The 21,070-nt window shown below is 38.6% G+C and overlaps 1 protein-coding gene and 1 pseudogene across 1 annotated transcript in view; one reads left to right on the forward strand and one right to left on the reverse strand.

The window, feature by feature from the left end:
* LOC144381418 (uncharacterized) overlaps window positions 1-4,772 on the forward strand; it is a 209,056-nt gene extending 204,284 nt beyond the window's left edge. Inside the window, exon 5 of the mRNA XM_078069622.1 lies at window positions 4,590-4,772. Within this exon, the coding sequence (XP_077925748.1) occupies window positions 4,590-4,663 (74 nt within the window). The 3' untranslated portion in view covers window positions 4,664-4,772. The remainder of the gene's footprint in view (window positions 1-4,589) is intronic.
* Window positions 4,773-5,468: 696 nt separating this feature from the next.
* On the reverse strand, window positions 5,469-5,546 carry LOC118529689 (U4 spliceosomal RNA; annotated as a pseudogene).
* Between the last annotated feature and the right edge of the window lie 15,524 nt (window positions 5,547-21,070).

Below are 21,070 nucleotides of genomic sequence, written 5' to 3' on the forward strand. Positions count from 1 at the left end.
TTTATATAGAGATATCAAGTGTGCAGGTTTTTTGTTTTTGTTTTCCAAAGAAGTCTTATGGAAACTCAGTAAGTAGGAGATACGAAAGAGAAGCTTGTAGGGTTGAAGTGAGAGGAGGAGGAAATGAGGAGGAACAGTAGAGAAATGCACTCCCCATGCATCTGCTCTCTTCCCCACGGGCTGTAGAGGTAGCTCTGCACCAGCCCAGTGACCTTCATAACAGATCCTGATTTCAGCAGTCTCATTTATAAATGTAGAAACATACACAAAACAATTTGGAGATGACTACACATTCAATTAATAACAGGATCCAGTAAACTCTGACCTCTCGACTTCCAGTCCATTGTTCTTCCAGTAACTATCAATGGTTGCACATGGTGTTCTTGAGAACACTCTTGTTCCCAGACTTTGGCTTTTGTGGACCAGTTAAGTTTCAAAAATCCTTTCAAGTTCCTTGAGAGTATTACTAAATTCTAATTCGTCCAAGTAAGAATCTTAAAAAAAAGTATATAGATTTATATCTCTGAAATTTTTTAAAAGAAAAAAAACTAATAATAAAAACAAAAAAATAATAAAAATAAAAACCAAAGAACAAAGATAGAGCAACCAAAGAACACACATACAACTACCATCATTTCCTATAAACCAGAAAATATTCACAAGAAGAAATCAGAAGGCATTTATTTAATCTCAGAATGAAAGACAGTCCTTCTTAAGAAGGGACAGTTGGCAATTTGACCTTGGCTCTTTTTCATACATGTCTAAGCTTGTGAATTTGTATGTTCCTTATTCCTGCAATGCCATAAAAATTTCATCACAAAAATTTTTAGCTGCAGGGTTTTCTAAGCCACGATTTTCTACTAAGGGGCATGCAAAGAAAAAAAACTAAGATTGATAGAAAATATCTTGCTCAACCCATGGATGCTTCCCTTGTCTTATTTATCCACCTTCTTTTGGTAGATCTGGATCATTTCCACTTTGAAGAGGGAGCAGCTATGTCTCTCTGGACAGCCAAGTTGGCTGCAGAGAACAGAATATTTGCCCTAGAGGCAAGAATGAGTGAAGCTCCATTCCCCTGTGAACTCACAAGGGCACATTGCCATCATTCTCTGCTTTAAAAAGCTTCCCAATCTTTTATGCTCAATGGTCATGACTACCTGTTATTATTCAGTTCAATTTAATTCATTTGGGTTCAGAAGAATCCAATCACCATGTGTTCTATGCCAGGTACATCTCAGATGCTATACAGGACACCCGAGCTTCTGGAAACACCTTCTATTACAGTAAGTCATGCAATGTGCTCAAAGAGACCAGAGAAGTATACATGAAGTGTTTGAAGAGCACATAAAGAAACAACTAACATTTCGGTTGAGGCAATGAGCACAGAAAGAAACAACTAACATTTTGGTGGGACAATGATCAATGTTCATTGTTGGTGTGGGCAACGGGAAGCATATTATCAGAGAAGGTTACAGAGGGGAAGGTATAGCTGAGTTGGAGTTTGAAAGATCAGTCAGTGTTTACAAGACAGAAACAGCTGACAGGACAAAGAAAAAGCATGAACAAAGGTGAAAAGATATGGAATGGCACATGTGGGAGAAAAGAATAACCTGGTTTGTCATTGAAGTGACTGGAAAGGAGACTGGCCCCTGATCGTGAAGGCATGTCCATGTCAGGCAGTAGAATCTGAGTCTCATCCTTGAGAATTTTTCAGCAGGAGAGTGATACAACCTGATCATTTTAGAAAATTCACTCTGGTGGCAAAGAGCATGCTGGATTTGGGGTGAGACAGATTGGAGGCAGGAAAAACAGCTAGAATGCTGTTAAAATAGTCTGAGTGAGAGATGTGTGAGTTCTGAGCTTCGCTATGTGGACAGAGAGGAGGATAAAGATTCAAGAGGTGTGATCTTCTAATCAGCACGGAGTAGCTGTAAAGGTCCAATCATCCTGCCCCTCCGGCACAAGCTCCATTCACTTGAAAATAGCAGTATTAATTTTGGTAAAGCAAAGCACCCTAGTAAAATGTAAAATATGGGTAACCACCTAAGGCAGCATCTTACAATCTCTGTGATGGGCACTAAAATCCATCCTCAGCCAGGTGCTAAGTTGGACTTCATAGAAATTCTTAACAGCAATAATAAAAATAATATGGCCCTCTAGAAAGCTAGAAATGTATTTGAACACACAGATTTTTATTAGTACCACAAACTTTCCATCAGGCTTTCCACATTTGATTTGTCAGAGCAGGGCTGTGATATGTCAATAAGCAGAGAGTGTCATTAAGGTGAGAAAGTGGGTCTGAAGCTGGGTGTTTCACCCTGAGGTTTACTGGCTGAGATTTTCATGTTTATCCAAAACACCCTGGCTTTTGTCTTGAAATAGGATTTGACTTGCTTGATTTTTCTCTGGAATATTAGAGCTGTATCACCAGAAATGCAATCTAAATCTTTGACTCCTTTCTGTGCCCTCATTGTGTCTGTGAATAGGAGATGCCAGAATCTACCAAAGCCACATGCCAAATCCGGAACTGTGGCAGCTGTCCCAACTCTGAATCTAGTGCCTTTTCACTAGACTCTGCTGTCTTTTCAAGGAATTCCTTCAAAGAATTTCCTCCCTTTGAAGACCCCAGCTCTTATGTCATATGCACCCCAATGATTTAGGGCCTGATGTGCTATTTCCACTTATTCTTCTCTACATATTACTGTCTCCTGCATGTTCTTGCTTTAATTTAGTTACACTCCCTTAGGTTAGCATGGTTTTCCCTTGGCCTTGTCCTCCCCATGTTCAGTGTTTCTATTTTGTTTGATATTGTGGGTTAAGAGGACCTGCTTTTTTCTCTATCCCAGAAACACATCTACTGCGTCATGTTTACTACTACAAGCACATGATCAGGGAAAACCCTCTGTATTCTGTTAATTTCACAAGTCAAACCCTAATGGGATCTCTCTCCAGCCCTGCTATTACCCAAAGGTTTTCTGTCACATCTGCCATTTTCTGTTCCCCTATTCTTCAGATTTTTCATAATCAGAGGTTCTGGTCCCAGTAAAGCAACCTGGGCAGATTCATATTTCACTTTCTCTGTAACTTGAGAATAGGTCTTATTCACTTGTTGGACAAATCCTTTGAGTGCCTACAGTGTGCTAGGCATTGATCTAAGTTAAAGGGACATACAGCTGAACAAAATAGATGCAAATTTTATTTGCTAGTGGAAGAGATAAGAATTAAACAAGTAATGACACAAATATATAATTACAAAGTGAGAAAATTATTATGAAGTGTAATCAGCATGTATAGGATAATTAAATTGTTTGCAGTATTGGATCCAGGACAGAGAGAAAAGTTCAAGAGAAGGTTTGGGAGAAAGTAATATTCAAGCAGAGACCAAAGGAATGATCCAGGTGAAGGATGGGGAGATAAGCAGCAACAGTGCAGGCAAGGGAACAGTGTGTGTGAAGACACTGTCTAGGGCATAGTCTGGTTGTGTCTGAAGAACTTAAAGGCCCCAGTGACTGAAACTTCCCACAGAATGACACCAGAGAAACACACAGGACTTGGATCATGCAGGGCCTTGGTCGACATGGTGAAGCCTTGGGATTTTATTCCAAGTTCAGTAGAATGTCCACTAAGGGTTTTAAGCAGGAAAACAACTAGATCAGTCTTTCATTTTAGGAACATTACTTTTCACTTCTTCATGGAGAATGGATGAGGGGATGAGAGAGTTAAGTAGCATAGTGAGGAGGAGAACAGTTAAAAAGATACTGCTCAAGTTCTAATAAGAGATAATAGTGTCTCTGCCAAGGAAGAGCCTCTTCATTGCAAAATAGGAGAGGTACTCTATGTATACAGATGGTTCCTAGAAGAGTTTTGCAAAAAAGATGGCCTACTTCTTTCCCCCCTTTCACTTCCTTCTTCTCCTCCCTCCTCCTTTCTCCTGCTTGTCCTTTCTCCTCCTCTTCCTTCTCCTCCTTCCCCTCCTTCTCCTTCTCCTTTTCCTCCCCTCCCTCCTCCTCCCTTTCAGTACTATAAACTGATTCCTTTTAGAGTTTGAGCCTATTCTAATTCTACAACCTGAAACAAAACATATGATATTTAACTAAGGCTCTGAATGCAATGTGGCTTTCAACAATCAAGTAATAGTGGACCCATCCTTTGGGATAAGTGTTTATTCGGTGTCATGTGTTACTCTAATTCTCATTCAATCCATAGAGAGAACTTTGTTTCCAAACTAGTTTTTTTTTGAATTGACCATTAGGATTGCATGCCTTTCTTCACAAAAACAATAAAATAAACAAAACACATTAAAACAAAGCAAACAGACAAATCCACCAAATACCATGGAGGTATCCCAGAAGGAACTTGAGATGTCAGTGCTAAAGTGAACTTTATTTTAGATCATATATACAACATCTTATTTTTAAAGATGAGGAGACTAAAGCTCAGAGAAGAGTGACTTGCCCTAAATCCCACAACCAGAAATAGCAAATTCTAGAATAAATAAATGTAGGTGTCCTGACTCCTGGGCTAGTATTTCTATAACTATAATTAATTAATTTTTTTTAATTTGCTTGCTTCCTTTTTTTGTCTTTCAGATCTCTACCATTTCCACAAACTGTCCCTGTCTTCCAACCATTGTGATTTCCACTGCAAAAATCCAATCAGATAAGCAGTGCAATCTAACTAGTTGGCTAACGTTCCAGACTAATAACTTTTCCCATTATCAAAGGAATTGAAACAATAATTTTCCTACACCAAGCCCAGCATTGTATTTGTAGAGCCATATTTGACCATAAAGAAGGTTCATTCAGCTGATTAAGATCAGCTTATAAATTCTCCTGTCATCTGCTATTATTTACACTAAAGGGAAAGCATCCTTCGTTTCTCATTCACTCCTCTTATTGCGCTCGCTGATAGAAATATCATTCTTGTAGTCAATGGGAATTCAATTACACCAATTTAAAGACTTATATTAAGGACTTAATGGACTGTTTTCTGCCTCTTATTCTGGAGATTCAGCTCATTTCCTACAGAAAATATAATGAGCTTTATTGTTTTTTGACAAGTGGCCTTTGTTTTAACCTTTCAACTTTACCCTTTCCCCATGCATGCTTCATATACACTTTCCTATTTCATCATAGACATGCTTCAAGGCAAATCTTTTCTTTATTTTTAAGCCATAATTGCTACTTTTCTTTTCATCAGCAATGTGCCAAAAATATAAACTACAAAGATACATATATTGGTGATATGGGGTCCTCATTGCTTGGAAACAGGGGACCTAAATTGCCAGAGTTATCAGTTAGGATTGTGTGCATGTTTCTGTATTATAAGCCAACTGACTGTAGAAGTTACAATGCTCACATCTTGCCACTGCATGTCAGCTGGAAAGAGGAAGTAAAGAATCTTGCATGCTCCACAGTCTTAGCAGTCTTTTGTGTTGGCTGTGACAGTCACAGAGTCAAAAACATTACACAGGTAATTTTTTCAATTAGCAATAATCACGCCTCGGATAAACCTCATTGGCTATGATACTGCCACTGTGCAAAGCTACACAGGTAATTTTTTTGTTAGGTGTGCCAGGCAGCCTAGGCTATAGCTGAACTATGAGGTTCTCAGTCTCCAGCAAACAAATCGTCTCTATATACTCATACTACTGTTGGCTCAGGTTTTGATTTAAAAACATTCAATGCATTCATCATAGGAGTTCAGAAATCTTTTCCTGAGAAAAATACATATAATTGCTAGGTAGTCAAACAGCCATCAGAAATTTGATAAGGTTTAATTGGGATGTAGGACTGAAGGTGTTAAGGACTTACATGAAAAAAATGGAATTGATCACAAATAACCCTTACCTCACACCTAGTCTTGGTTCCCAGTTGGTGTCTGCCACCATACTAGAGAGGGAATCCAAACACAAATCATACTGATTAGCAACCATACAGCCTTACCGTCTCTGGTCCCTGTCCTACCTGACTTGATCACCAGTGCCAGTTCCCTGTAGATAATAGTAGAGGAAAGAAGGCAGGCTTGTGTGTGGTGAAAAATGTGTGTATGCGGAGGTGCACATGTGGGAATATACTGAAATGAGGAAGAGTAATTACTTTCTTATATCCATAGACATGAGTATTGACTATGGTCATTCTTTAAAAATATAACTGAGTAAGCTGATTTCCTCATTGGTTATTCTTCAAGCATTTGTAAACTCACAAAATTTCCACTCCTCCAGAATTATTGTAACTCTGACAGAATTACACCCTGGGGATATACCTGTACTGGTGGTGTGAACTCTTATGTTTGTCTGCACATATGGCTTTCAATCATTTGCATTTTTAAAAGAAACCAAATTTCCAAATTTAGAAAATTAATATGATATACCTATTCTTCCCTTCTTTTAAAATATGAAGTACTTTTATTAAAAAAATGAAAAGTTATGACTTTAAAAAATGGAATCCAAATAGGAAAATAAAATTGCTTTATTCTTTCAACTTGATTCTTTCCAAAGCTAACTTTTCAGAAGGACACTATGATGGAGACAAATTCCATCCATTTGATTGCAGAATCAAATACAAAACTAAATATATCCTTTATCTAAATTAATATAGATTATTTACAATTTGTTCAAGTCTTAAGAAGTTCTTAACATCCAAAACCAATGAGGCTACTTTCCCTAAGGGGCAAATCTTTACTTAATGTGATCTTGGTCTCTATTGTAATTGATTTCTGTGTTTCTAAGATTGATATTAATCTGAAGCATCCAGAAAAAGAAGGCAGAGTATTATTTCCATCTTTGCGTTATCATAAAATGCCACCCACTGAGTAGATAAACAGATGAACCAGATCTAGAAATCACAGGTTTGGGTAAACAGCAGGGTTTTAGGAGTTGTTTATCTCTTTTCTTTTCCTTCCTTGTGAGAAATGCATTCACTGTCAGTAATTCCTTAGGTACCCCACAACCAGGACAAAGGAATTGGAAAAAACTGTACTACAACAATACCTTAAGTTTCCCATCTATAAATGTTGACTTTCCATGAGTAATGGGTCCCTGAGGCCATGTCTATGCTGCAACTCAATATCACTTTGAAAGTTCAAAGAATTAAATAATGGAATTGATCAAAGAGATGCCCGCGCCTCTCACATTCAGTCCTAGTGCTTGTTTTTGCTTGATTTTCACACCAACCACTTATTTCTACCGTTTTTCATTCTAATTCATTCCTAAAGCTGAAAACCATGTGTAAGATTGCTTTTCAGTCATTTGAGATTTCCTTGAGACAATGCCTTTGCTAATTTTGGAGGATTTCATTGAGAGAATCCAGCCTTTGTGGTCAAACAATTTAAAAGTATGTTAACATTTAATTAGTTCCTACTATGTACCCATTTCTGTGCTATGTGAGGTTTATTATCTCATTTAATCTTCACAGCAATTTTAAGATGCAAATAAATATATTATTTACATTGTAAAGGCTAGAAAACAGATGGTAAGAAAATTTGTAATTTGCCCAAAGTCACCCAATAATTAAGTGGAGGATTGTGGATTTAAAGTTAGGTCTTCTGGGTATGGAATTACAGAGTTTTTGTTATTGTTGCTTGTTTTCTTATTTTTTTTGTGGTTTAACGTTTCTAAGATGGACGTGCTTTAAATTAGATATAAACCACACTCACATATGTTATTTTTTTTTTAAATGGTACCTGTTTTACTGTTTCTTAGGGGTGATGATGTAAGAAATTAGAGATCCATTATCTTTAAGGACCAAGCTAGAATGCAGTGAGTTTCCACTTGGAAATGTATCAATGAGAACAGTGAGCAACTCCCTTTCTCCTCCCCTCTGTTATCTTCCTCTTCCTCCTTACTCCTTCCTTAATCAGACTTAAACTCTGATTCAGACTGGGTGATTCCAGCAGGAGAATAACCAATGGTAATATCTAGCTTATTTAACTGAGAATTTCCAAGAAGTTCTCAACCCAGAATATTATTACAATAATGTATGTAAATAAGAACACAAATCACATTAATGGGCCTGTGTAGGCACACCAGTATAGAATGGAAGGGCAGTACTGTTTGCCATGCAATACTATTGAAATGCAATACTTAATTACCCATAGGTCAAGATAAAGAGCATATTCTTGAAATAAACAACAATTTGATATCATTGTTTAAATATTTCATTAACTATTTAATAGAGTTTGGAGAGTAAGGAGAGATGATTTTGCTGTATAATTACCAAATAATACTGAAGATTAAATGTGAGAAAAAGCTTGAAAAACTCTCAGAGGGGTTCATACTTGCATGGGGGAAATAACTTTATTATTTATACTATTATGTGCTTTCTTTTAAAAAGCAGAGTAATTTCTTTTAATTTTTCTCCAGATGATATTGCCTAAAAGGACTAAGAGAAATAATTTAGAGGTATAAACCTTTCACATGAGATTATTAACATAACTTTAACCACAGTTAATGTGATTCCAAATATCTTAACTGTTCTATATTATGTTCTTTTTTATATTTTACAAAGGTGTTTAAAATTCTCAATCAATGGAACATCCAATTATCTTTGATTGATACAGTAGCAGGAATCATCACATTAAATTCAATTTGTTTATTTATTTATTTATTTATTTATTTATATTTTTAAAGATTTTATTTATTTATTTGACAGAGAGAGACACAGCAAGAGAGGGAACACAAGCAGGGGCAGTAGGAGAGGGAGAAGCAGGCCCCCCATGGAGCAGGGAGCCCAATGCAGGGCTCAATCCCAGGACCCCGGGATCATGACCTGAGCCGAAGGCAGACGCTTAACCACTGAGACACCCAGGCGCCCTTTAGTTTTGATAATTGAAGTCTATCAATCTTGGATGAGTATTTCCAGAGTTACTGGGACACATTCAGCCAAAGGCCTGATTCATATCGTGTACCCCTTTTCCATATTTAGGAAAATGAGGATTTCTAAGGTACCCTGCAAGTTTCTTTTGTCCAAGAGAATCTCATTGAAAGATAAAAATTTTTTTAAAAAGAGAGGGAGGAGCAAGATGGAAGAAGAGTAGGAGACCTAAATTTCATCTGGTCCCAGGAATTCAGCTAGATAGGCATCAAACCATTCTGAACACCTACGAACTCAACAGGAGATCAAAGAAAAGAATAGCAGCAACTCTCTGAACAGAAAAACGAACACTTTCTGGAAGGTAGGACATACGGAGAAGTGAATCTGAGGTGATATGCGGGAAGACAGACCGTGGGGATAGGGAGCCTCCAAGAGCCGACTACCAGCAAGTGATAGAGCAGCGGAGCACAAAATCTGAACTTTTAGAAGTCTGCTCCACTGAGGGACATCACTCCAGTGGCTAAGCGGGGGATGGAACACTCGCTGGGACAGTATAGTCTCAGGACCCTCGGGGTCACAGGAAGACCAGGGGTGCCTGAATGCAGCAGAGCTCCCAGGTATAGGAGTGGGGGAAGCTAGCTGCAAAGACAGAGCTGAGGAGAGGGCTCTCAGCTTGGGGTGGCCATAAACCATGATCCATGGCACAGTCGAGCCCCTGCTCTTCCAGCAGGAACCCGACAAGCAGCAGATACGGGAAGACTCCCCTTCCTCCCCTGGAATGAGTGGTGTGGGGGTGCACTGCAGGAATCTGCTGGGTTTGGAGACTCCAAATGGGGTCATGTGCCAGAGATAGAAATTCTCGGTCACAGGCCGGTTGAGGACAGAGTGCAGCTGGAGACCGGGAAGATGGGAGTGATTGACTGCTTTTCTCTAGGGGCGCACTGAGGAGTGAGGCCCCAAGTTCTTGACTCCTCCTGGGCGGAGATTGGGAGGCTACAATTTTCACTCTCATCCTCCCAAGCTGTACGGAAGCTTGCAGGGAACAAAAGCTCCCGAGTGCAAACCCAAGCAGATTACTTAGCCCAGCCGCTGGCAAGGGGAGGGTAATTCTGCCTCTGGCAAAGACATTTGAGAATCACTGCAACAGGCCCCTCCCCCAGAACGTCAGTAAGAATAGCCTGCCAAGACCAAGTTTCCTGATCAATGAGAATGGCAGAACTCCAGCACTATGGGAATACAGCACATAGAATTCATGGCTTTTTTCCCCCTGATTCTTTAGTCTTTCAAAGTTAATTTTTTTAATTTTCTTTTTCTATTTTTTTTGAATTTTACTTTTTCCCTTTTTCCCTTTTTCAACCAACATCTTATCAATCCCTTTTTAAAAAAATCTTTCTTGTTTTTCATTTTTAGAGTCATATTCTATCCCTTCATTGTAGTTAACCTTATTTTTGGTATATATATAAGTTGTTCTCTCTTTAAATTTTGGGATACACTTTCTTCTAACACACCAAAATATACCCTAAATCTCTAGTGTATGGCTTTGTTCTAGTCTCCTGCCTGATCACATTCTCTACCCCCCCATTTTTTACCCTCTTCTTTCTTTTTTCAACCAACTTCTTATCAATTCCTTTTATAAAATCTTTTATAATTTTCATCTTTACAGTCATATTCCATCCCTTCATATTTACCCTTATTTTTGTACATATATAAGTTATTCTTTCATTAAAATTTTGGGAAGCAGTTTCTTCTAACAGACCAAATACAGCCAAAATCTAGTCTGTGGCACTGATCTATTCACCAGCCTGATCATATTCTTTTGTTTTCTTTTTCTCTTTTTTTTCTTTTTTCTTTATTCCCTTTCTCTCCCCACTGTTTTGGGTCTCTTCTGATTTGTTTAGTGTATATTTTTCTGGGGTCATTGTTACAGTGCTAGCATTTTGTTCTCTCATTCATCTATTCTCCTCTGGACAAAATGACAAGATGGAAGAACTCACCTCAAAAAAAAAGAACAAGAGGCAGTACCGACTGCCAGGGACCTAATCAATACGGACATTAGTAAGATGTCAGAACTAGAGTTTAGAATGACGATTATGAAGATACTAGCTGGGCTTGAAAAAAGCATGGAAGATACTAGAGAAACCCTTTCTTGAGAAATAAAAGAACTAAAATCTAACCAAGTCAAAATCAAAAAGGCTATTAATGAGGTGCAATAAAAAATAGAGGCTCTAACTGCTAGGACAAATGAGACAGAAGAGAGAATTAGTGATAGAGAAGACCAAATGATGGAGAATAAAGAAGTTGAGAAAAAGAGAGGTAAATAACTACTGGAGCACGAGGGCAGAATTCAAGAGATAAGCAATACCATAAGATGAAATAATATTAGAATAATTGGGATCCCAGAAGAAGAAGAAAGAGAGAGAGGGGCAGAAGGTATATTGGAGCAAATTATAGCAGAGAACTTCCCTAATTTGGGGAAGGAAAGAGCCATCAAAATCCAGAGGCACAAAGAACCCCCCTCAAAATCAATAAAAATAATTCAACACCCCAACACCTGATAGTAAAACTCACAAGTCTCAGAGACAGAGAGAAAATCTTGAAAGCAGCTTGGGAGAAGAGGTCTATTACCTACAATGGTAGAAATATTAGATTGGCAACAGACCTATCCACAGAGACCTGGCAGGCCAGAAAGGACTGGCATGATATGTTCAGAGCACTAAATGAGAAAAATATGCAGCCAAGAATACTAAGCTGTCATTGAAAATAGAAGGAGAGATAAAAAGCTTCCAGGACAAACAAAAACTAAAGGAATTTGCAAACATGAATACAGCCCTACAAGAAATATGGAAAGGGGTCCTCTAAGCAAAGAGAGAGCCTAAAAGTAACATAGACCAGAAAGGAACACAGACAATATACAGTAACAGTCACCTTACAGGCAATATAATGGCACTAAATTCATATCTTTCAATAGTTACCCTGAATGTAAATGGGCTAAATGCCCCAATCAAAAGACACAGGCTATCAGATTGGATAAAAAAACAAGACCCATCAATATGCTGTCTGCAAGAGACTCATTTTAGACCCCAAGACACCTCCAGATTGAAAGTGAGGTGGTGGAAAACAATTTACCATGCTAATGGACATCAAAAGAAAGCTGGGATGGCAATCCTTATATCAGACAAATTAGACTTTAAACCAAAGACTATAAGAGATGAGGAAGGACACTATATCCTACTTAAAGGGTCTATCCAACCAGAAGATCTAACAATTGTAAATATCTATGTCCCTATCATGGGAGCAGCCAATTATATAAGCCAATTAATAACAAAATCAAAGAAACACATCAACAATAATACAATAATAGTAGGGGACTTTAACACCCCCCTCACTGAAATGGAAAGATCACCTAAGCAAAAGATCAACAAGGAAATAAAGACTTTAAATGACACACCGGACCAAATGGACTTCACAGATATATTCAGAACATTCCATCCCAAAGCAACAGAATACACATTCTTCTCTAGTGCCCACGGAACATTCTCCAGAATAGATCACATCCTAGGTCACAAATCAGGTCTCAACTGGTACCAAAAGATTGGGATCATTCCCTGCATATTTTCAGACCACAATGCTTTGAAACTAGAACTCAATCACAAGAGGAAAGTCAAAAAGAACTCAAATACATGGAGACTAAAGAGCATCCTACTAAAGAATGAGTGGGTCAACCAGGAAATTAAAGAAGAATTAAAAAAATTCATGGAAACCAATGAAAATGAAAACACAACTGTTCAAAATCTTTGGGATGCAGCAAAGGCGGTCCTAAGGGGAAAGTATATAGCAATACAAGCCTTTCTCAAGAAACAAGAAAGGTCTCACATACACAACCTAACCCTACACCCAAAGGAGTTGGAGAAAGAAAAACAAATAAAGCCTAAACCCAGCAGGAGAAGAGAAATAGTAGAGATCAGACTAGAAATCAATGAAATAGAAACCAAAAGAACAGTAGAACAGATCAACGAAACTAGGAGCTTGTTCTTTAAAAGAATTAATAAAATTGATAAATCCCTGGCCAGACTTATCAAAAAGAAAAGAGAAATGACCCAAATAAATAAAATCATGAATGAAAGAGGAGAGATCACAACCAACACCAAAGAAATACAAACAATTATAAGAACATATTATGAGCAACAATAGGCCATCAAATTAGATAATCTGGAAGAAATGGATGCATTCCTAGAGATGTATCAACTACCAAAACTGAACCAGGAAGAAATAGAAAGCCTGAACAGAGCTATAACCACTAAGGAAATTGAAGCACTCATCAAAAATCTCCCAATGAACAAGAGCCCAGAGCCAGATGTCTTCCCAGAGGAAGTCTACCAAACATCTCAAGAAAAATTAATACCTATTCTTCTGAAACTGTTCCAAAAAAAAAGAAATGGAAGGAAAACTTCCAAACTCATTTTATGAGGCCAGCATTACCTTGATCCCAAAATCAGACAAAGACCCCATCAAAAAGGAGAATTACAGACCAATATCCCTGATGAACATGGATGCAAAAATTCTCACCAAAATACTAGCCAGTAGGATCCAACAGTACATTAAAAGGATTATTCACCACGACCAAGTGGGATTTATTCCTGGGCTGCAAGTTTGGTTCAACATCCGCAAATCAATCAATGTGATACAATACCTTAATAAACGAAAGAACAAGAACTATATGATCCTCTCAATAGATACAGAAAAAGCATTTGACAAAGTACAGCATCCTTTCTTGATTAAAACTCTTCAGAGTGTAGGGATAGAGGGTACCTACCTCAATATCATAAAAGCCATCTATGAAAAACACACAGCGAATATCATTCTCAATGGGGAAAAACTGACAGCTTTCCCCCTAAGGTCAGGAACATGGCAGGGATGTCTACTATCACCACTGCTATTCAACATAGTACTGGAAGTCCTAGACACAGCAATCAGACAACAAAAAGAAATAAAAGACATCAAATCGGCAAAGAAGAAGTCAAACTCTCACTCTTTGCAGATGATATGATACTTTATGTAGAAAACCCAAAAGACTCCACCCAAAACTGCTAGAACTCATACAAGATTTCAGTAAAGTGGAAGGATATAAAATCAATGCACAGAAATCAAATGCATTCCTATACACCAACAACAAGACAGAAGAAAGAGAAATTAAGGAGTCGATCCCATTTACAATTGCACACAAAACCATAAGATACCTAGGAATAAATCTAACCAAAGAGGCAAAGGATCTGTACTCAGAAAACTATAAAATACTCATGAAAGAAATTGAGGAAGACACAAAGAAATGGAAAAACGTTCCATCCTCATGGATTGGAAGAACAAATATAGTGAAGAGGTCAATGCTACCTAGAGCAATATACACATTTAATGCAATCCTTACCAAAATACCATCAACTTTTTTCAAAGAAATGGAACAAATAATCCTAAAATTTGTATGGAACCAGAAAAGACCCCCAATAGCCAGAGGAATGTTGAAAAAGAAAAGCAAAGCTGGTGACATCACAATTCTGTGCTTCAAGCTCTATTACATAGCTGTAATCATCAAGACAGTATGGTACTGGCACAAAACAGACACATAGATCAATGGAACAGAATAGAGAGCCCAGAAATGGACCCTCCACTCTATGGCCAACTAATCTTCGACAAAGCAGGAAAGAATGTCCAATGGAAAAAAGACAGTCTCCTCAACAAATGGTGTTGGGAAAATTGGACAGCCACATGCAGAAGAATGAAACTGGACCATTTCCTTACACCACACACAAAAATAGACTCAAAATGGATAAAAGACCTCAATGTGAGACAGAAGTCCATCAAAATCCTAGAGAACACAGGCAGCAACCTCTTCGACCTCAGCTGTAGCAACTTCTTCCTAGAAACATCACCAAAGGCAAGGGAAGCAAGGGCAAAAATGAACTATTGGGACCTCATCAAGATAAAAAGCTTTTGCACAGCAAAGGAAACAGTCAACAAAACCAAAAGACAACCGACAGAATGGGAGAAGATATTTGCAAATGACATATCAGATAAAGGGCTAGTATCCAAAATCTATAAAGAACTTTTCAAACTCAACCCCAAAAGAACAAATAATCCAATCAAGAAATGGGCATAAGACATGAACAGACATTTCTACAAAGAAGACATCCAAATGGCAACAGACACATGAAAAAGTGCTCAACATTGCTCAGCATCAGGGAAATCTAAATGAAAACCTCAATGAGATACCACCTCACACCAGTCAGAATGGCTAAAATTAACAAGTCAGGGAATGGCAAATATTGGCGAGGATGTGGAGAAAGGGGAACCCTCCTACACTGTTGGTGGGAATGCAAGCTGGTGCAGCCACTCTTGAAAACATTATGGAGGTTTCTCAAAAAGTTGAAAATAGAGCCACCCTATGACCCAGGAATTGCACTACTGGGTATTTACCCCAAAGATACAAATGTAGTGATCCAAAGAGGTACGTGCACCCCGATGTTTATAGCAGCAATGTCCACAATAGCCAAACTATGGAAACAGCCAAGATGTCCATTGACAGATGAATGCATAAAGTTGTGGTATATATATACAATGGAATATTATGCAGCCATCAAAGGGAATGAAATCTTGCCATTTGCAACGACATGGATGGAACTAGAGGGTAGTATGCTAAGCGAAATAAGTCAATCAGAGAAAGACGTGTATCATATGATCTCACTGATATGAGGAATTCTTAATCTCTGGCAACAAACTGAGGGTTGCTGGAGTGGTAGGGGGTGGGAGGGAGGGGTGGCTGGGTGATAGACATTTGGGAGGTTATCTGCCATCGTGAGCACTGTGAATTGTGTAAGACTGATGAATCACATACCTCTACCTCTGAAAGAAATAATACATTATATGTTAAAAAAAAAATAGAGGATAGTAGGAAGGGAAAAATGAAGGGGGGGGGGAAATTGGAGGGAGAGACAAACCTTGAGAGACTATGGACTCTGAGAAACAACCTGAGGGTTCTAGAGGGGAGGGGGTTGAGGGGATGGGTTAGCCTGGTGATGGGTATTAAAGAGGGTACATATTGAATGTTGCACTGGGTGTTATACGCAAACAATGAATCATGGAACACTACATCAAAAACTAATGATGTAATGTATGGTGATTAACATAACATAATAAAATTTAAAAAAATGTTTTAAGAAAAGAAAGATAAAAATAAAAAGTTTATGCTAATCCATTGCTTCACTTTTCTAAAGTGACATCTTGTCTTCACTAACATTTTCTAACACCAATCACATTTCTGCATCAGAAAGTCACAAACCCTTAGAATAGGTCTCACAAAGAAGCTCCATGGAACTCTAAAATCAAACCAAGTATGCTACTTGGAAAATCAAATTTGGTCCAATTGTTTCATGCTATGGTTAGGAAGGCAGAATCTTGCCATGCCTTACAAAATGTCATGTTCCTACTTAAAGGCAAAGCTAAGCTTAGAAAATCTATTCTCTTAAGCGCTCTGTATCTTCCTTCTTTCCCTTTTTGCTTCCTGTGTCCTGTCCATTATCCATCAGCAATCAGTTCCTTCTTTTAGACTGTATGAGATCCCATTTGTTCCACCTCCAGTCCTGCTTTAGCTATTAGGTATTTTAAGAGGGCCCAGCCCTCAGACAGAGACTAGCTTGCCTATTCTTTGCTTTTTTTCTGAGACTGGTGGCAGTCAAAATCATGTTTATAACAAAATCCTGTTATAGTTATAGCATACTGCATGCTGTACTAGAATAGTTAGTTCAATTACTTCTGTGGTCACCTAGAATGAAGTTTCCATTGAGGGTAAGACTTATGGCAGGGATAGAGGATAAATGTACTTTCTCTTGTCAGTTTTGGCCTGGCTTTTGACAAAGTAAGAACCTAATGTGCCACTAGCAGTGACCAACTATGAGCCTTCATGTGGTACCATAACTTTCAGGGAATAGTCAGGTCTCTGATGGCAGGGTGCTTAAATTGACCCCTTCCATCACAGAGAGGGCACCATATATTTTCACAGAATAGACATCAATTGTAGATTTCCATTTTCTTTTTCTGACTATCATTCATCTTCCAGTACTATCATATAAGAGAAACTTTTCTGGATACTGATGGAATCTTAAATTACCTACCAAATGTCCTACCAAATGACTTAATTTACAGTGAAGGAAGCTGGTCAATGAATGGATGCCTGTGGGATTTGTAGATCTTTCCTCATATGTCATCACCCAGAGCAGCTGGTCTTATAGATTGGTAGAATAACCTATTAAAGACACTATTATGATACCAGCTGGAAGATAATACCCATGAGTTTGTGGTGTTATCTTTATCATGTGATGCAATATTTGAAAATGCCACCAACATACACTGCTGTTTTTTTTTTTCCCACAGCCCATACACAAGATCAGAGATAAAGGCACAGAAGTGGGGTAACATCTTTCACAATTACACCTACAATAGGGAAATTTTGCTTCCCATTTCAGTGACCTTGGGCTAATTATTAGAATTTTTAGAACCCAGTGGAGGAGTGCTCTTATCACGGAACATGTCAATGATTCCAATGAACTAGGAGACTGCTCTGCAATGTAAGACCCCTCATGCCACTGGTGGAAAGAAAAATGAAAGCATCACACTGTGGGTTGTATAGATCTTACATGACAGTTGAAAGGAAATAATGTAGTGCCAGTCAATAAAGGCAGAGAGGAGCATGAATTGAACCCAGGGGAATCACCCACAATACTTCATATTATTTTATGCAAGGGCAAATGTGCATGGGGCTACACTGTTACCTCAATCAGACAGAGCACCAAAGCTCAGATTCCTTCAAGAATAAAAGTTGAGACCATTCCACTGGGTAAACAACCCCCAACTGAAGACAAGCATATTTAATAGAGAAGGGATGGAATCGATGTCATCAGTTGCCTTGGATCCAGTTGCAGCACTGAGGACTGTGGTCACTTTCTATGGAGTGCCTCCAGTGACAGAGGAAGAAATATTGTGTGGCAGGCTGCCTGGACTGCACCCTAGTTTACTAATCTTTCTGTGCCTCAGTTTTATCCCCTTTAAATTGTTGATAACAATGATACCTACCCCCTTATATTTGCTATTAGTATTACATGGGATAGTATAGAAACAAGCACAAAATTAAGCGCTTAATAAATGTCATTTATTAACTGATAATAGCTATTATTATTGTTGATTGTTATTGTTTCTCTTTTGTTCCTTGCAATATCATCTGTTTATTTATGTACTTTTACAAAGCTCTCTCTCTCTCTTTTTTTCTTTTCCTTTTCTCTACTATTCAAAAGAGGGTTTGTTGGTACTATTTAATCAAGAATGCTGAATATTGGGGGCACCTTGGTGGCTCAGTTGGTTAAGCGACTGCCTTAAGCTCAGGTCGTGATCTCAGGGTCCTGGGATCAAGCCCTGCATCGGGGTCCCTGCTTGGCGGGAAGCCTGCTTCTCCCTCTCCCACTCCCCCTGCTTGTGTTCCCTCTCTCACTGTCTCTCTCTCTGCATCAAATAAATAAATAAAATCTTTTAAAAAAAAAGAATGCTGAATATTGATGAGGCAATAGCAAAATTAGTAGAGGGATGGACATCTAGAGATTCCAGACTTGAAGCTCTATACAGCAGATGGTGAGATTTTAGGTTGTCTCCCTTCGGGGAGGGGCTATTATCAGTAATAGGAGAATAGTTGCATTTGAGAACTGTTTGTTTCTTATATACTTAACATTTTTAGAAGTGTTAGTGTAGCAACAAGGGATACATGTAGATTTTTGGCAGTCCAAGAATTGGATTGTAGTGAATATTTGCCTTTTTATTTGATCCCCAATATTCCATTCCAATGCCTTTAGGAGCAGTTCCTCTGTAAGTGTGTTTTGGTGGGGCACATGGTAGCGTCAGTGGTAGCACATCCCTCTCATTATCTGCAGGGAGGCACGTACCTGTGACTGAGGCCTGGAGAACTGGTTACTCTGACCTGGAAATTTGACTCTTCTGAGAGCAATCCAGAGATAAGGTTTGTCATTTTACACTAGTTGTAGCAACTGCCCTCCCACATGGCTTGCTTCTCACCATACTTTTTTTAGGTAATGGGGAGAAGGACATGGGGACAAACATGGGAAGAATGAAGCCAATGGAAGATAACACCCTCCAGTGACTAAGGGCTCAATATGTGAGTATGCCCAGAAACTCCATAAGTCAATGGGTAAATTAGTACCTTGACAGGAGGAATACATGATTGACTATGCACAGGGGAGGGCAAGAGGGAGGAACAAAGAGAAAGGAACATCTTCCCTCAAAACAAACAAACAAACAAAAACATTGTCAACCTTTCACAGTATCTCCAAAAAATGACTATGATCTAAGGAAACATGAAAATGAAAAGATAGGATTTTTTGAAAGAAACTTTTAAAGGCCCCTAGGGGAAGAGGAAGTCAACTTCAGGAACACTGCCAAGGAGAAGAAGAGATAACAGCCTCATGCATGAAGAGCACTTCACCTCTCTCTGGAGTGACTTCACAAAAATCCATGGGTCCATCAGGGAGTTAGGTGGTAAAAAAACATTTGACTCTCTTGGAAAGAACTGCCCCCAAGGCAGATATTTCTAGAGGTAGAAGAGAGAAGAGGGAATTTGAGAAAATCAGAAGAGGTTGAATATATTTTGTTGCAATTAATCCAGCAGATAAATGTTTCCATGTTGAATGGCTTGTTTGGGGGTCAGCTTTTAACAAAACAGCAAAATACTATTAACAGAGTGCTGGCTTGGGCGTCAGAAGGCACAGGAGCAATTGGATTTTGGTTTTCCTGCTAGGTTGTTTGTTTTCTTTAGTCCTCAATTTTCTAATATATAAAAGGAGTAGAAAAATCTGTATCCTACCTACATTGCAGGGTTGATTTTTACATTAAATGAGATAGTGTAAATGATAGAAATGTATATACTTTAAAGCTGTATAGAAAAAAAAGGGTAATTCTATTTATAGGTATGAAATTTCTGAAACCTCACTAAGCAGAACTTACATATCTGTAATGAACACTCTATAGACCATGGGATGCATATACCCGATATAGCTTTGCTGGAGTGATCACAACCTAATTACAGCAACAAAGGGCTCAACCTGTTAAAAACGATTAAAGAGGGGCACCAGGGTGGCTCAGATGGTTAAGTGTCTGCCTTTGACTCAGGTCATGATCCCAGGGTCCTGGGATCAAGTCCCATGTCGGGCTCCTGGCTCAGCCGGGAGCCTGCTTCTCCCTCTCCCTCTGCCTCTCCCCCTGCTCATGCTCTCTCTCTCTCTCCATATCTCTGTGTCTCAAATGAATAAATAAAATCTTTAAAAAATAAACAAACAAATAAAAACGATTAAAGATGATCTCCCTCATTCACATTCTCACTTTGAGAAAACTCTCCTAAACTGAGTTATTATAACCATTTCTCCTGCCCCGGGGGTGGGCACAGGCTATTCTGTAGTTTGGAAATGGAAAATAAAGAAAGGTCAGGTCTTGTCATGGTATTACCTCTGGTTCTAACCCATGTCAACCCGGATGCAGAAGTCAACACTTTACTATCCTGCCACAACTTCACCAAGCATTATAAAATACACCAATAGTTTAACTGAGAACCTCACTGGGAGGAAAAAGAAAATAACAAAGAACTTAAATTCTCTTCAAACATTTCTATTATTTTCCAAAGACCCCTTTATTTTTTTTAAGATTTAATTATTTATTTATTCGAGGGGGGAGGGGGAGAGGGAGAGTGAATCTCAAGCAGACTCCCTGCTGAGCTCAGAACCTGATGTGGGGCTGAATCTCATGACCCTGAGATCATAAACTGAGCTGAAACCAAGAGTCGGATGCTTAACCGACTGTACCCCCAGGTGCCCCTCCAAAGACCCCTTTAGCCACCAGTCCTTAGATTTCACTCAAGCATTATTTTTCTCTTCTGCCCTTCCTTCCCCTCTCTCTCCTGACCACCAGTGGTCCCACAAGCCCTGAATGAATAACATCTTCATAGATTTGTACTTTTCAAATTCAATGCCTATGCAAATACAGTAGCTGCATTTTAGTGTTCCTATGGTTAAAGCAAAACAAAAACCATTCCCCTGCAGTTCCAGATGGCTTATCCAAGAAATAATCTCATACAGGAACATAGCTTTGTTGTTAGGAAAAATAAACTTCTCTGCAATGAGTTATTTCAATGTCTTTGTAGTCACACAACTACTGCA

This window comes from Halichoerus grypus, chromosome 3 (genome assembly GCF_964656455.1).
Source record: "Halichoerus grypus chromosome 3, mHalGry1.hap1.1, whole genome shotgun sequence".
Lineage (NCBI taxonomy): Eukaryota > Metazoa > Chordata > Mammalia > Carnivora > Phocidae > Halichoerus > Halichoerus grypus.